Raw genomic sequence first — 17,714 nt, forward strand, 5'->3', positions numbered from 1 at the left:
CATCCCAAGCCTTAACATCTATTTACTAGCTGTTGCCCGCGACTCCGCCCACGTACGATTCGCTTATCTCTATCCCGCGTAAACTATACAATTTTCCGGGATAAGAACTATCGCGTGTCCTTCCCCGCGAGTCAAGCTACGAATTTAATCTAAATCAGCCCAGCGGTTTATGCGTGAAAAAGTCACAAACAAACCGTCTTACACACTTTCGCATTTAAGAAGCTTTGCTTTGTTTGGGACTTGGCCAATTCGTTTCAACTGTCCCATGATATTTATTATTTATTTATGTTATTATTAAACTGACCTGAGGCCAGTCCTCCTTGGAGGTGGCTCGCTGTATGATCTCCTTGATGGTATTCTGCCTGGAGTTGGGGTCATCTCGCCAAACATACACCGGCTGCGTGTAGTTTATCAATTCTGGAACATAAATAAGAATAAACTTAAATTATACACTTCGTCGAAGTCGTGATAGCGGTTAGAGTTATGGCCTCTCAAGTAGACGACCGTGGGTTCGAGTCTGGCCTCGCACCTGTGACATTACTTTTGATTTTTTAACTTTACTGTGAAGGAAAGCATGTGAGGAAACCTGTTCACACCTGCGAATAAGTTCACATACTGGTGGTAAAGTTCCAAATTCGGCCTAGACTCGCATGGGAACTATGGCTCTCTCATTTTTAGTATTCAAGCACAACAACTTACTCCATACATTTATTACACGGTTGAGGAAAGTGAATCGCGTACCAGGAACCTTTTCGCAACCGTTTATTCGGCTGATGTAAGGAATATGATTAAGAGATTTGGAGCGAAAGCGTTCCAGCCTTCGACTCTAGTATGAAAAGTGGATACATAATTATGTTGGGGAACCAACCGTACCAGGATGGAACCTTTTAATAATCAATTTCACCATATTTTCTTTGACGAAAGTATGGGATGTCAACATGATAATAGCAGCACAAAGGTTCCATCCTAGGCCATGATGCAGTTTGTTGGAACTTACATGCTAAATTAACTACACATGCATCAAATCAAGCTGTAATTACTTTACAACCGCATGCAGTTACCTTATACTTACCCTCTCCGTAGCATAGTGGCCTAAGTCAAGAAATGTAAAAACAAATACAGGCGTAACTTAACTTGTTACAATTTAAAATGGCTGGCATTGTTTTTGAGCTGAGTTTTTCTCTATTATGCGTAGTTTTGTTGCGGTGAAATTGACCTAGGCTAAAGTAGGGTTGAAGTATCACGCGAAGTGTAGATAGCTACCTAAGTGAATAATTAAATTTAAATTGTACCTAATTATACGCTGCTACACTTTACATAATGAAGTAATTTTATTAATTTTATTTAAAGGCAGTATTGACAAATTATTAGCTTGGATTACTTATACACATATGTGACATCACCAAAAATAGTAAGGGTAAAGCGTAAGGATGAGGATACAGTGTAAAGTACTCCTAATTAAAAAGTTTTTATTGAAAAAAAATCTTAACGGGTTATAAAAATCGGCACGTGTGATTTCTGAAGTTTGATTTAAAACCGTTTTCGATTCAGAGACGAACGTAAAAATACGTTAAAATGGTAAAAAGATAATGCGACCAGTATCATGGAAACCCTGCCACAGATAGATCTTTTAGACGGGGTTTTTGTTCTTTTCACCCGACTACCCAAAGGAGGGTTATGGGTTATGGGTACCTAACTTTATTTATAAACAAACAAATAAAATATATACAATGGGTTATGTTTTTCGAGCGTATATATGTATGTGAGTATGTATACATGTATGTATGTATGTACATTTCTTTGATCTTCGCTGCAGCCTAAACGGCTGGACGGATTTTAACATATGAGGTATCATTGGATTCATCATAACTGTCAGAGTGACATAGGCTATATAATATTTCAAAATGGCGTCTGCGAAAAAAAATATAGCGGAGGAATGTTTTTTTTTTGTATTGTAACAATATGGGTATCAAATGAAAGCTAATAAATAGCCCATTCTAAATATGCATGGGGTTATATCAATTTGAATGTACCGTTTTCACAGAATCATAAAAAAGTATAAAATAAAACATTAAATTTAAAACATCAAAAAACCCGACTGCCTTAAAAACTAAAAGGAAGAAAATAAGTAGTGGTCTCGAACTGTTAGTGTTAAGTAGCTAATTTAAAGTTCAACAGTCGGGACCCATTCAAATCGTAACCAGCTCAAATATTCTTGGTTTTTTGATGTTTTCAATTTAATGTTTTTATAATTTTTATTTTTATAGTAACGTATATTTAGTTAGGGTACCTTAGGTTAGTTCTATTTGTCTTCTTTTTAACTGTTAATTTCAAGCGATTTATGCTGCATTATGTATAATTGTTAAATAAATAATTATATTATTTGAAATGTTAGTGCCACAATTAAATTTTATAAGTATGAACTTAATAAATCTTCAGTTAGTTTTTGACTAGCCCCATGGCCTACTAAGCAACTGGTACGAACACGCTTCACATCTCATTTTACAAAATGGCGTCAAGAAACTGTTACTTATGGATGATTTTTTCAAATACCGAACGGCATTCTCCCACGTCTTTTTGGCGCATGCGTGATAACCATTTGTCACGCTATTGTATCAAGCTCTCCGTGTTCATTGCTACAAACTTATATAAGCCGGTGGCGACGGCGCGGTTTTACTTACATACCATTACAATTAAAGTACTATTTGTTCTTGAGGTGCATCAGTTTCAGTTTTGACCACTGAGTGGGATAAGTTTGTGGCGATATAACGCGATAGCCATCTTGAAGCCAAAGGTTACTGTAATATAATGCAATGTGCGCAGTTGAGCTGTTAGTTTTCTAATTCGGAGCTTCACGTGGTTTAGTTTGTAACACAAAACCAATAATTACCTTTTTCATTTTTATGGTTCCGTAGACATAATAGCTACGGATCCGAGACATGGTGCTTCACTATAGGTCTTATAAATAGGTTCAATTCAAGAGTTGCTTAGCGAGCTTTGGAGCGGGCTATGCTCGTGGTTTCTTGAATACCTAAGCGAATTAGCTCGTTGAAGTACTTTTAGCAATTGGCAGGTCATATTAGCACGGAGAACAGATAGCCGTTATAGCCGAAAAGTTCTCGAAGAGACCGAGGATTATTATTATTGTATGCCACACCTCATCAGTGGACGTTTTCCAACTGATATGATGACGACGACGTTTTAATCAAATTGATACAAGTACCAAAAAATGTAGTTTCTTTCTAAAGTCGAAGTCAAAAAGTAAAGTTAAAATTAAGTCAACTCCAGTAGCAGTGCTGTTATCTAGTCTCTTACTCTTTGCGTAAAGAAGGTTGTCTGGAAGAGATCGCTCTTAAGCGATAATGCCGCCTATTGCCTACCTTGTAATTTGCTCTCTACGTACCTGTTTTCTGTATCGCTTATTATTTGTGGTGTACTGTACAATAAAGAGTCATAGAGACAAAGAGAAAAAGATAAGGAGAAAGAGTCAGAAATTTGTATTGTATTGTATTGTACCCCTTACATAACCATTTTTTTCTAAACGTTATATAAACACGAAACTCAAGCCCAAAGGTTTTCAGATCGATCCAACGGCCTTGGTTGCTCGAAACCTGGGAAGCCAAAGGCGCTAATTTTGTATGAAAAAGCGGCTCGCTGAGGAGCCAGGGGCATTCTTTACCTTTAGGAAGCCATATCGTACCATTCGTGCCATACGTGCTAAGGTTATCGTGTAAGTGAATTTACTAGGGTTCATCGGTTTCCAAGTATAAAATTATAAACGTATTCGTTTAAGCTAGAAAGTAGGTGTTCACGCGAAAAAAATATTAAACTTTGAACTTTTATGTTTTCCAATTACTTGTAAAAAAAAATAATGACTTGTTCTAAGGCTGCAGGGTTTCATAAAGTGAGGTCCACAGGCCCCTTAGGGTTAGGTAGCATGTGTATCAGGGGTCCGCAGTAGGTTAGTCTGTAAACATAATTATTAGGAAATTTCCAAAAATATTTTTTGACAGGGGTCCGTGGAATTGTTTAAATTGTGAAAGTGGTCTGACTGAGTGGTGGTGACTGCAAAAAGTTTAAGAAACCCTGTTCTAAGGTTTTAAAAGACGAAGTTGTTATTCATGTGGGCTGGTTGGGATACGTACAGCCAAATTAGGGCGATTTGCAATCAAAATGTGCTCTACCTGTAGCCATGCACTTTTTTTTGGTACATGGCGGAAGCTTTACGTGAAGGAAAACATCGTGAGGACACCTGTGACATGAAACGAAATTCAATGGCTGTGAAGATCCCGATCTGCATTGGGCTAGTGTGCGAACTACAGCCAAATCCCTCTTTTTCTAAGAGAAGGCGTGTGCTTTGCAGTGGGACGTAAGTATATAGGCCAAGATGAAGATGATGATATGTCGCATAAAACAGCTAAGAGACTGTGAATAGAACCAAATTGCCCACTTTCGGCCATTTTATTCGACCTTTAGATCCCGTTACTTTGCCTATGGGCAAATAAGTTCCATGGACTAACTACGGGTATAGACAACACAAGCAAACTTGCGTATTCACTAGAAATTATATAAAAATCCCTCGTTTTCTGTGACCATTTTTAACACGTAATTTTAACTGCTTGCCTATCTCCTTCTTAATTAATTGTCTTCTCATAACTAGGTTAGCTAGAACAGATCCCTTATTAGGGACAAGCTTGTCTTTGCACTTTTCTCTATAAATCTGTATTTTTATGTGCAATAAAGAGTTTACATACATACATTTTGATAATTTTCTTTGATCTCGTTGATTTTACAAGCTAGTTAAGTAATGTTTTTTGTTTCAGTTTCGTATGTGTAGGTAACGAAAATGTTGCCATAGGGCCACCGATACAGATAGAAAACAGTGAGATTCAGATAGAAAACAGTGAGATTCAGATAGAGAACAGTGAGATTCCTTTATTGTGGCGTCCCCCATGCTATAATTACAAAGTATTTGCAATTAAAAATTTGCAAAACAGAGTAAAGAGAGTAGAGAAAACTATAGCAGAGAGTTAATGACAGTAGATTATTTTTGGTATTAAATAAAAGTCATAAGTATCATCGCGAATTTATAACATCCCTCTTTTTGCATCGGGGGTTAAAACACGTATTTAATAAATAAACCTAAACCTAAATCCACCTTTCGTCTCCAAGCAATTTTTGCTTGGTTATAGTCGTTAGAGCTAGTTTATCTCCATATATTATATCTGTGGATCTTCTCGTATACAAAATAATATTAAAGCTCAATAGGCCCAATCAGTAATTTATTAATAAAATAAGGCTCAGGGGTATTTTATGGCCAATAAAAGTCAATTCATGATGGCATAAATTGGAAATAAGAAAATACGTATGTTGTGATGTGAAGCAACGTTTCTAAAAAATCAACTTTATAAAAGTCAAAACATAATCTGGATTGTGTTTTGATTGACATGACAACATACCATAATGTTGTTTTAATAAAGAGGTTAGCTTTCGGTTTTACATTACTATTCCCAATATAAGAGTTTTTTCGTAGAGATAAATAAATATTTTTTCGAAGAAGTAAGACCTCACAGCACAAGTAAAAATCCGCAAACAGACGTCCAACAAAGGGATCCCCTAAGGGTTATTTTCCCTTTTCGAGTGCAAGATGTTATACACTGCTAGTTTGAAAAAGGCAAGAGTTTAAATTGGTCAATCGGTGCAGCAATGTAGTGGTACTTGCATGATTTTTCTTGCAGGTCTAAAATGGGCTTAAGGATTAAATAGTCTGCGGAAATTGACACTCTATAATATAGACTCTATGACTGATGTTTACTCAGTCGACGATGAGCCGGCGTTAAATATCATCATCATCACCAGCACCCTTAGAACGCCACAATGAACCACAACTTGCCACTTTTATCTACGTTACCAGTGTCGCCAGGTGTTCGGTATTTTACCGAACCGTTCGGTATTTAGCATTGTGTTCCGTGATCGGTATAACAAAAATACCGAAGGATGGGCGGTTCGGTTTTTTTTCTGATATTTTTTTCTTCCTAATAAACGATTCGACTGTCAGATTTTACGCAATCGACAATCGATGTTGCCGCCCGTCAAAATACTCTATTAGTTTTAACCTCTCGACATTTAATTTATTTGTTATCCACTTTCTCTGTCTATTGAACTCGAACCGTAAATCTTTGAAAACATGTGTGCGGAGTTCTATTGAAATTGTAAGACGCATTGAAATGTTTTGTAAAGCAAGACAGCTGTCGCGTGTATTGTGGACTGGCTGGATTAATGAATAGTTCAGTTAGACTGTTAGAGAAGCACGTGCTAATGCGAGCATTAAAAGAGGACCAAGAGAAAAGTTAATGACAAGCTTTCACTTAAAAAAGTGCAACGAAAAGACACTATAGATGATATAACTAATTTGTTAAAAACAGATTTCTCCTACGGTACTAGATATTCCTCACTTAGCCAACCTAATAGTCATTTTCGAAGTGAATCCTTATGCCTCCTCACCCCAGCTAATTTCTCTATAATTATGTTCCTATAGCTTATACTCAGCATTGTCTAGTTTTTTTTTTCATCCTCCTTTCATTAAACCAATTCACTCAGAAAACTTCAGCCTGTGATACAATATAATAAATACACAGAAACTTTTAACAACTCAGAAGAATGTACAACATCATCACCATCAGAAAAAGCGGATTAGTATCTAGACAAAATCCAGCTGGAGAAAACGCTCGATTAGTTAGCGAAGAAACATTTAAGCCCAAGCATAGATCCCTGTGGCATAGAGAAAAATAAAAAGAGTTTGATCCTATTGTACCTACTCGTATTGTTTTCATTTTAGTAATACTATCGGCAATCTTCGTGGTTTGGTTCTAATTGTCCACCAATTCGAAAGCCTAACTTAGATCTGCATTAAATGCAGTGCGACAGCAAGACACGTAATGATATTATTAACACGAAAACTACTTTATAGCTATTAATAAGATAGTAGTAGAGTTAATTCTTAAACTTAAATCCTTAATCCACCACCATCCACCTACTTCCAACGTAGTTGTCCATGCTCTCTTTCCTCACGATGACGGAAGACATCCTCGTGGCATAGACAATGCAGCTGTCAAGGAAGGAGGAATGTGGTGCCACGACCAAGATCGGAGCCTCCTTCCGACTGGCTTGGCGACCTCGTACGCTGATGGCCATGCCTCCGGCCAAATAGGACATCTTGCCGATGAAACATATGAGCGGTTTTAGAGCCCTAGAATGAAAAGTTTTGAAAGTCAGATTGGAGTATCTAAAAATACTATTATGACAATATTATCCCTTAGGTTGCTACTAATTGTCGAAATCCTACACGTACCCCTAGACATAGTTACAAATATCTACTCTGATAAGTCACCTTGTCACTTTCAGTATCAGTAGTTAACTATACAGAACTAATAATAAGAAAAATATATACCAAGAATAAGGTTTATGGAGTAATACGAGTAAAGTGATGGAATCATATTCAATATGAACCTCCTAAAATTAACGCTTGATTCATTCAAGTGATTAGTCAAACTTTTCTTTTTATCTCAAGACAATAGCAATTTAATTTCTATATTTGGAGCAAAGCCAGCCGAGTCGACAGTTCGTAATCACGACCAAATTCGTCGTATGCATATTGTAAGTTACATAACAGTATTTACAGTTTTATCGAAATTGTAATCCGCAAAGCACTTTCGCTGTCTGTAGCGTCGCATAGCGTTTAAGTGTCGCGTGCATTCAGTTTCTCTCTTATTAGACCTGTTAGATAAGCACATATTTCATTAAGTTAGAATTCTGTGGATTGTAACTTGTTAGGAATTTGTGAAAATTCCTTTCAAAATTTATAAGACTGATTTAAAGAAAGACTCCCACAGACCACCTAAAAGAGGTCAAATGAGTGTAATAAGGATGAAGTTCAAAACATTGGACCATGTTTTAAATAAGGAAAAAAAAACAATTATGTGAGCTTTTTAGCTGTTGGCACTCTAGTATCATATTATCGGACTTCTATACATAAATATCAAATTCCAAGTCCACCTGATTCGTGAAAGCACGTCAATTCAAGTGCAGGATTGCACGCAAACAAAAAGTCTAAGTTTTTTGTTTTTAACACAATTTCTACTGCTTCTTTCAGATTTCATCTGGCAACACAGTCACAAGCTTTTATTTAGCTCTATTACACGAGTACTTATGTTTACCTTTAGTTTATCATGTAGGTACCTTTACTAAGTTTTAAGTAACACCGGAAATGGGTGCAACGCAACTGACAAGATTTGACCTAATTGACTACCGTACAAACTGACAGCAAAAGCTTGCAATATTACCTAATCAGCTTATTATCTCGTATTTTACTATACCTTACCTACTACATGAATTACGTCCGACTTATTTCTTCCGCCTTACATAATGGCATTTCTTCCCACGATAACGTTCTTACAACTGCTTGTTGTATTATCTTTCGCAGTGCGAATTGTTTGATTGTTTAGCAACGTTTTTTAGGGTTTCGTACCCAAAGGGTGCCAACGGAACCCTATTACTGAGACTCCGCTGTCTGTCTGTCTGTCTGTCCGTCTGTCACAGGGCTCTATCTCTTGAGCCGTAATAGCTAGGCACTTGAAATTTTCAGATTATGTATTACAGTGGCCGCTACAACAACAATAGGTACTAAAAATAGAATAAAGTTACAAATTAAAGGGGGTCGTCATACAAGAAAAGTCTTTCATTCAGCGGTTTTTGGTTGCTACGCTGCCAAGATGACGGCCGTCAGTTGCTAGGGGCAACGCCCGTGACCCTATGTTGTTAAATGTTTAACTACTTATTAATTTGCGATTTTATTAGTGCTATTTTATAAAACCTTCGATAATTATAATAATTGTCTCTAAGACCGTGGTTTATTTTTTTGTGCAGCATTAAGACTAAATAACAATTTATGTTCCACAAACCTCCGACACTACACACGCTTCACATAAGCCAACTTCATTAAGGGCTATCGCGTATGAATTCGCCGCTAGAGGCGCTAATGTAGCGTGAGGTCTCCGAAATGTCAAATCTCATAGTTTTTGGGTGAGCTATGCGGATTTATTTATAATTGGAATAATTTTGTGAATATTTTGCAATATCTGAAATTAATTATGGCAAATATGCGTTCCGGGGCAAGGAAGTTCTGTGTTTTGAGACAGTTTTGTCTTTCGGAAACTTTTCTCCTTCCTTTTTTTCCGATCAAAAGGGACTACGCAACACTGTGGTTGCTCGATATTTTTATGGTGCGGTTTTAAGGTGTATTAAATATGATTTTAATCTAAACTTTGTTTTCACGCCCGTGATAACAGATTTTGAAAGCCATACTTAAAAACCTCACGCAACAGTGCGCCATCTAGTGAGACAAAAACGATAGCCCTCATTAAGCGCTCACAGCCGCTGTGTAATGCTTTTTACATTAAAAAATGTCCGTTATAATTCATACTACTTAAGTAACACATTAATTTACAAGCTCAAAATTTAAAATCAGGTTAAGATTAATTCACTAATTCATAATAAGTACGCGCCATTCGGCCGAATTAACGTGTTCAGCCACTTTTATTTATTCTGCCGCGGGCGCCGCGGCGTATGGCAAGAGTCTAAAGCGCTATTCAGCCTCCGACAGGGCGACAGCCAAAGAGGATGAGAATTTAAAATTGTTCTTTATTCAAAATACTTGCACCTAGTGCTTACATTTTGGTGATATATTTTTATTAACTTGTAACTCGTAGTTATGTTTGTTCAGGTGGAATTAATATTTCAACTTAAATTTGAAGTGGATATCTTCAACCGATTGAGCTGAAATTTTGCATGCATGTATAAATCCGATGACAATGCAATATTATTATGACTGTAGAAGTGATCCATAGGAACTCTGTAATGAAACGACACGACCGCATCGGTTTTAGTCTCATTTGATTCGTCTTGACGACTACCTACTTTGGTAGCCAGGGGCAAAAAGTACCGCAAACAAAAAAGCTTGTATTAGATTTTTTTACAAAAAATATTACTGTACTATTGTTTTTAAAACATTGTACGGAGGTGCGGAACTCTTCATGCGCGAGCCGCTCGCACTCGCACATGACCGTTTTTTTTTTTTAGATGTATTTATGACCGTCTATATCTTTTCCGTGTTTGAACGGAATTCGATGTTTTTTTTTTATTTGTTCGTGTTAAAGTAAATGAACTTTTACTTTTCTTATAGGAAACGAACTTAATAAAAAGCGTTATAATAAATAATAATTATTTGTCAAGTAATTATTTTAAAATTAAGTTTATTATATGAGCTATTCAGTATTAAAACGGTTTAGTAAAACAACCTCTTTTATCACTAAACTACTTTAATCTTTTACGGTTTTGTACCCAAAGGGTAAAAGCGGGACCCTATTAATAAGACTTCACTGTACGTCTGTCTGTCTCGTAAACCGTGATAGCTAGACAGTTGAAATTTTCACAGATGATATATTTCTGTTGCCTTGCCGCTATAACAAATACTCAAAACAGAATAAAATAAACATTTAAGGGGGCTCCCAAATAACAAACTTGATTATTAGATATAATGACACCCGGATAACTCACGTCTTAAATCGAGTTTAGCTCGACATGTTTCGGGCTCATTGAGTACGCGTGTTGCAGCAGCCGCTGAGTCGCGTTGCTCCGGAGACGAAGAGCTACGGATTAGCCCGAAACATGTCGAGCTAAACTCGATTTAAGACGTGAGTTATCCGGGTCATTATATTTAATATGAGTGAGTCTCACGGTAGTTTCATGTTCAAAATAACAAAAATGATTTTTTGCCGTTTTTTGCTCGATATTAATAACGGCAACAGGTAGACGCTGTGGGGCTATACGTGAAACGTGATTTTTTGCAATTTTTTGCTTATGTCTTATGATAGATATAGATCTAGATATTATCTAGATAATGGTACAGGACCCTTCGTGCGCGAGTCCGACAAGCACTTGACCGTTTTTTAAATTGTAATATTATAACTGGACAATATTTATTTGTTATGGGTTTGTTTATGGATTTATTTATACTTACTTGAATGTTTGTAGTGGCTTTGTTTTTTTTTTTCAATGAAAGTTTAAAATCTCAACAAATATGAATACTTAATGATCAAAAACACGAAATAATGCTTACAATTATTTTACACGCTCATGGCATTAGTTACAAAAGAGAAAATGCTCTGACAGCAGATTATATTCAGCAATATTAAGAAAAACATTTAAAGAACTACATTAAAAACTTAAACAAACTAAGAGTGTAGTTTTTTAAGAAAAATCTAAGTCAAAATACCTTTTTCGAAATAAATGGCACTTTTACTAAACTCCCCTCCCCCCTCCCCTCCTTATTTTTATTAACTTTTTAGGACGTCCTAACTGATTTCTATCTAACACAGATTTTCATTTATTTACCAAGCATGACACATAATTAGTCATCGTTATCAACGTGCTCTTTTTATAGCAAAGTAGGTACGCGCGATTGACGGAAAAAAAACAAATAAACCCACACAAGCATTTTAAACTTATATATTTCACAAATTATGAGATTTATATACATATTTATAATCATTTCATCACTGAATAAACGACTAAAATTTGTTCAATAGATTTGGCTGTCAGTCGTTCATGACGATTAGAAAAAATCCATCTTAAATAGGTAACTAAATGACCTTTCTACGTTAACAGAAGACGGAGGAAGGTAATTTAAGTATTAAATTATTAATACTTAAATAAATTACTTACCCTCTTATTCATAAAACTTAACAAGCCTATGTTAATAACAAATGCGTTGTCCCTTTCTAACAAATACAAATGTCGAAGTGACAGATAAGGACAAACGAATTTGAGCGGCATTTTAACTAAAATAGGTTTGATTGTCGTTATGAATAAGGGGGTTAATGTCAAGTGACGAGTTTCTTAAAAAAACGGCTTTGATATATGCGACTAATATGCTTAGGAAATAGTCTATAAAATAATGAGCTTGTAACTATGACAAAAATTTACATAAGTGTAAATTTACACTTATGTTAATTATTGTATTTTTTTGTTATTTGGAGTAAGCTTCATGAATTTAACCACAGAAAACATATAGAAACTCGCGGTTTTAAAGAGTTGTCCAGGGGACGTAACCATGGCAACGAGGTGCAAGAAAAAGTTGATCGACCCGTGTACACTTTTTTTCCAAAGTAAAGTTTCATCAAACTTCCCGTACCTAACTTTCGTTCTAAAAAGAGGTTTACAGTGCTTTTTAATTATTCATCGAAAGCTCTCAACCTCGCTCGGCACTATGCCGTTCAGTTGGCAGCCTGGCTTGTGGCCAAACTTGGAATTTAACTACAAGCTTATTTGTTTGAACGTGGATAGATTAACTTTAGTTAGTTTTTCTTTGCTAAGATATGCTTTAAGGGGTGTAGTCAAGGCTCTTCTTAAAGATGATTAATTAATAGGTAAATTAATTTAATTCGTAAACACGGCTCATACAATAAATATCTTACGTACTAACATACTTGGTATGAAAAACTAAATATTAAAAACCATTTAGAAGATAAAATGGCGTCAGTCGAATAATGATGATGACCTAAAAAAAATTTCGGAGGTCGATTTTGCCCAATTTTTGATATATTGGCAGTTATCACAAAAGCTAGGCTTTTAAATGTTACTTAATGTGCCTTTGCCCAGCAGTGGGACATTACAGGCTAATAAAATAAATATATTATTATATATCTTAATTGTATCAATGTTTTAATCAATGTAATTATTCTACATGATTTTTTTAGTACCTCTGTAACGGTTTCCTTCTCTATTTAATCGAACGGTACTCTATTAAAAGTTTAACATTTTATAACAACACTATGTATGTTAACGTTATCTATTAAAGTTGTAATGGATCGTGCTGCCTGAGAAGGGCAATCAACTTTATTGCCCCAATAATTTAGATATTGCCCATCTTAAAAAAATTATAACACGCCACAAAGCTTTCGCGAAGTGACACCTAATAAATTGTCAATAAAAATTATGGGCTGTGGCACTCGTACTTTACTTATGTAAATTCACCAAATATTTTTAACGTTAAAATTTTAAGCGGTGAATAAATAGGTGTTTTTTCAGCATTTATACTCCGTTTAATTTAAGGTTTTAACTAACGGTCAAATTGTAACACACGTTTCTCGGTGTTTCGATCACAAACGGACTAAAAATACCTACATGTACATTTATTAGCGGTATTTATTATGTTTTTATTATAGAAGTTAACATTTTTTTTAAATAGTTTGGTTATTTCATTTAAAAACGTGTGCACATTTTACCGTTAAGTCTCAAATGTTAAAAAAATAGAGTATAGACAACAAAAAAGCGATAAAAACTTCGCCTAATAACCCATCCCTGAAGTCTTTTTATTTTTAAGTAGATACAGTCTAACGAATTGAATAATGACACAGGGTGGAACCTTTCTGCTACTAATGTCATGTTGACATCTCATACTTTTGTCGAGGAAATCGTTTAGGTTTGCGAAAGTCATTTTCGTTGCAGGCAGGGTTTTGTTTGTGAAACATTAAACTAAAATACAAATTTTCGTCAAGTGTGTTCTAAATTATGGTTGATTTTAGATACTTAAGTGAAAAATTTTCGATAAGACGATTATTTAAAGTAATATTATAATGAAATAAAAGGACTATCAGCTACAAGATCTTTACTATAAGATATCTAACGAGTAATCAAAACTTGATATTGAATATTTGTGGAATTCTATACTGTATGTGACCTGACCTGGGGGCTACTATAAAATTGGAAATTCTTATCGTAACGTCCCTCTCGCTCTCGTATTAAGCAATATAATCGACAGCAGGACGGCAAGATACAAAGTTTTTTTATTCGACTGGATGGCGAACGAACAAGTGGGTCTCCTGATAGTAAGAGATGCGTAGCCAACCTAGAGGCCTAAGATGGGATACCTCAAGTGCTAGTAATTTCACCGGCTGTCTTACTCTCCACGCCGAGACACAACAGTGCAAGCACTGCTGCTTCACGGCGGGATTAGCGAGCAATATGGTGGTAGCAATCCGGGCGGACCTTGCACAAGGTCCTACCACCTGCAAAGTTGTTCGAAGTTTGTACTTCGTAGTATTGGGCCAGACACAGGCTTGGTCGTATTTTCTTCACGGGGGCGAGAGAAGTTGCGGATAAAAAAAGGCAGTATTATTAGTTGTAAAAAAAAAAATTCAATGAATACTTAATTTTGTATGATTTTTTTAAACATTGTCTAAAAAAACACTTATTTCGTATAGATCTCTATTGACGTGATCTTTCACACATTATACGAAATCTACATATTTGGGTTCGTCTTTGACGTCTCTAAAAACGTGTCTTTCGGTTTTAATTTGAACTAAATAACACAAAAGTTATTTGTGCCTAAAATTGTTCAACTTTGATGCCAAATATCTCGAAGACAATAAACTTTGAAGAAAATATAGGATACTACATTGCTTAAAACCGTTTTTGTTAATATAATTAGGTACAAAAAACATAAGAAAACTAAGGAATTCAGATCGAAGGTCATTGGGGCATGGGATCCCCTTAATTTTATGCAACAATTCCGCTTTTATAACTTTTGATTGGAGCCTACTTAAAACTAGTTTTATATATAAGTGTTCAGAAACGAAATAAAATAGCCAATTTCAGATATTTTGCAGTAAGACCTCTAAATTAACATAATAATAAAAATGTTAGCGTCGGATTTTTGCACTAATTATGTGGTAACCGGATTTGTGAGTGTTTCGCTTTATGAAGTTTATGATCGTTTGCATTTTAACCACGACGGATCGAAGAAAATGTATGCGTTTAGTTAGGGCAACAGGCAGAACGTTTTTTTTAGATTAATCTGATTTTTTTTCAAAAATTACTGAACCAATTTCGATGCAGTTTATGTGAAATATGTGTTTTATATTTTTATATTGCCATTTTGGATGATTGATGTGTATAGTAAATTACAATTTTCTATTACTAAAAATATCCGAGCTAAGTCGTGGACAGAAGAAAGTAGCGACACTAGAAGAGCTCCTTATTGACTATGAGTCACTAATAAATTAATTATAAAACACAACATGTCTCTAACTTCTGGACAAAAATTGATAAGATCGTGTTGATTAGGGTATTGTATTTGTAACCTATGTACTAAACCTCATATCAAATGCCACAGTAATACCCAAGAAAAGACCGATTTACGATTTAATACCTCGGAAAATACATTTATTTTATTTTGAAAACGTTTTTTTAAATTCATTTAATACCTATACTTTATTTCACAAAATTGTATATTGAAGACGGAGTTGCAGGCAACAGCTAGAAAAATATAAAATTAAGTTTTAGATGGAGGCGACAAAATTTAAAAATCAAATAAGTAATTTTTAAATTTATATTATTTAATTTAATGCATGTAGATTTAATTTAATGACCTGAAATAAATTATTTAAATTTATTTGTTTTATTTTTTTTTAATTTACATTCCTGAGAAAGAACTCTACCTGGGGTTTAAGGCATAAGGTAGAGACACGTTGTATATTGTTTTTCATTGATTTATTCGTTGTTTAGTGGTTTTACAAATTTAAATTTACAGTGTGGAGGTGGAGGAACGAGGAAAGGAAAGCTATCATAACGCACTTTCGTTGGTAGGTACAAGGGCATAATTGTCAAAAAAAAAACGAAAAATTAGAAAATTCGAAAAAAGTGAAATCATGCCCTTGTTCTACCTAAGGTGCGATAAGGTCGCGGGTGAAAAAAGAAATTCTTTTAGTTCATTGATATGAACCTCCGCAAAGTAACGCCTGATTCAATAAATTATTTAAATTTAATTGTTCCTTTAATATCTAATTCAATATTTAGCTTTTGGCACTGAAAGCCATAAATAAAGTAATTACTAAAAGTGTGGCATTTATCCTTCTTCTAACCATACATACTCCAAGTTAAACAAAAGCTTGTAATAAAAACGTGTGATATATCCGCTCATTGGCTAAAGATACAGGCCGCTATGTTATCATTTCGCATATTTAGGTAATCAATACTTGGTGGCTTTAACCAGCTCAAAATTACGTCACGAAACAGGTTTTTATCGAATGCTTTACCTCTAACACTCGATTTAGCAATGACTATGCCCGCTATGAAATTATTAACAACGGCTTTTTCCTTATTAGCTTCTACTTTTGAAATTTTGATTTTAATTAGTAACTTAGAGGTATAAATATCGGTACAGTGAGCGACAAAGATATTGATACGGCCAAAGTTACAAGTGACTTTAATATTAATTCAATAGCCAGCGATCTGGGAGATATTTACGTATACTACTCAAAAGAAAATAAGGGCCACGGATTTTTATTGGTAAAATACTCGTAAATATAATTCTTTGTAACATTCCTTGCCCAAAATTGGTTTTATTAGTATAGGCTGACCAGGAATATAAAAAACCTGACGCAAGTCATTGACAACGGTGTCGGTGATGTTATTTAAAGGAATATTTTCTAATCCTCCAGACTTTTTCTATGACAAATACTTTTTTACATTGTGAATTATTTTGTTTCCAAGACTATGGATAATTTTCGGCATTCAAACGCACAAAAACACAAAATAACACTTTAAAATACGACGCGCAAACAACGTTAAACTTTGACAGCAATAGACATGACATTTGAATTTATTGTTACCTGTGCAAGAAATTAGTTCTATTGTTTTTCCGCAATATAGCGAGGTTTTTTATGATTCTGGTCAGCCTTTACTACACAACACAATACAAATGCTTTTCATTCAATTCAAACTTATTTAGATAAAAACGCAAACGTACTTTTAATTTCATTTTACCGGTGAAAATCAAGTGGCCCTTATTTTTGACTGGATAGATTTTTAGTTTTTAGATTAAAATGAGTCAGTTTTACTTAAATTTTTCTTTTTTTTGTAATGTCGCATTTGATACTTACCTATTGTATACATGTGAATACAATATGAATGTTTTCAGTTAAAGTCGTGTATACATATTTTTGTTACATTCGCCGTATCGATCTCTTTGTCAGTAACTGTACCAATAATTATATGGACGTAATGATCTGGAATAAATGTTTATCTCGTTCCATTGTGATTCAGATAGTTCAATTTGACAATAGAGACAATTACCATTGTAATTTATAATGTAAGTAGTAGATGAGAATCTACGTGCACTAAAGTGTTATTTAGTTATTAGAGCTCACATTGGAAGATCTATTTATTATAGGTAGAGTCATTCACGATGACGCGTGCCGTGGTTCTTATTACAATGTCATTAATGTCTAATTTTGAAAAAATCACGCGTCTTCGTGGATGACACTGGGTCACTCCGCTGGTCTTCATTCAGTCTATTCGGAGTTCTTCAAGTGATATATAGTTGGTATTAGTGCACAAAATGATAAGGGACTTAAGTCATTTTTCGAATATGGAATGTTGACTTATCTATACTGACACGTTACTACTACATGCAACAGGTCATCTTCTTAAGTTTTTTACCTATACTGATATGACATAGCGCAAACGCAGCATATTTCTTTTGTAAAGTGCAAAAAGATGCAAAGGGGTTGTTATAATTTTGACACCAATGTCTGCCTATCTGTCTGTGGCATCGTAGCTCTCAAAGGGATAAACATATCTCGATGCAGTTTTTT

The 17,714-nt window shown here is 34.9% G+C and overlaps 1 protein-coding gene across 3 annotated transcripts in view; it reads right to left on the reverse strand.

Moving 5' to 3' along the window:
- Nucleotides 1-17,714, reverse strand: part of LPCAT (lysophosphatidylcholine acyltransferase) — a 54,951-nt gene that overhangs the window by 17,982 nt on the left and 19,255 nt on the right. For 2 of the 3 annotated variants that reach the window (XM_074090679.1, XM_074090681.1), the window contains one exon: nt 305-417. In XM_074090679.1, the coding sequence (XP_073946780.1) occupies nt 305-417 (113 nt within the window). Of the gene's footprint in view, nt 1-304; nt 418-7,037; nt 7,250-17,714 lie in introns of all 3 variants that reach the window. The other variant, XM_074090680.1, reaches the window with a different exon arrangement.

Source organism: Choristoneura fumiferana, chromosome 8, assembly GCF_025370935.1.
Source record: "Choristoneura fumiferana chromosome 8, NRCan_CFum_1, whole genome shotgun sequence".
NCBI classification, from domain to species: Eukaryota; Metazoa; Arthropoda; class Insecta; order Lepidoptera; family Tortricidae; genus Choristoneura; species Choristoneura fumiferana.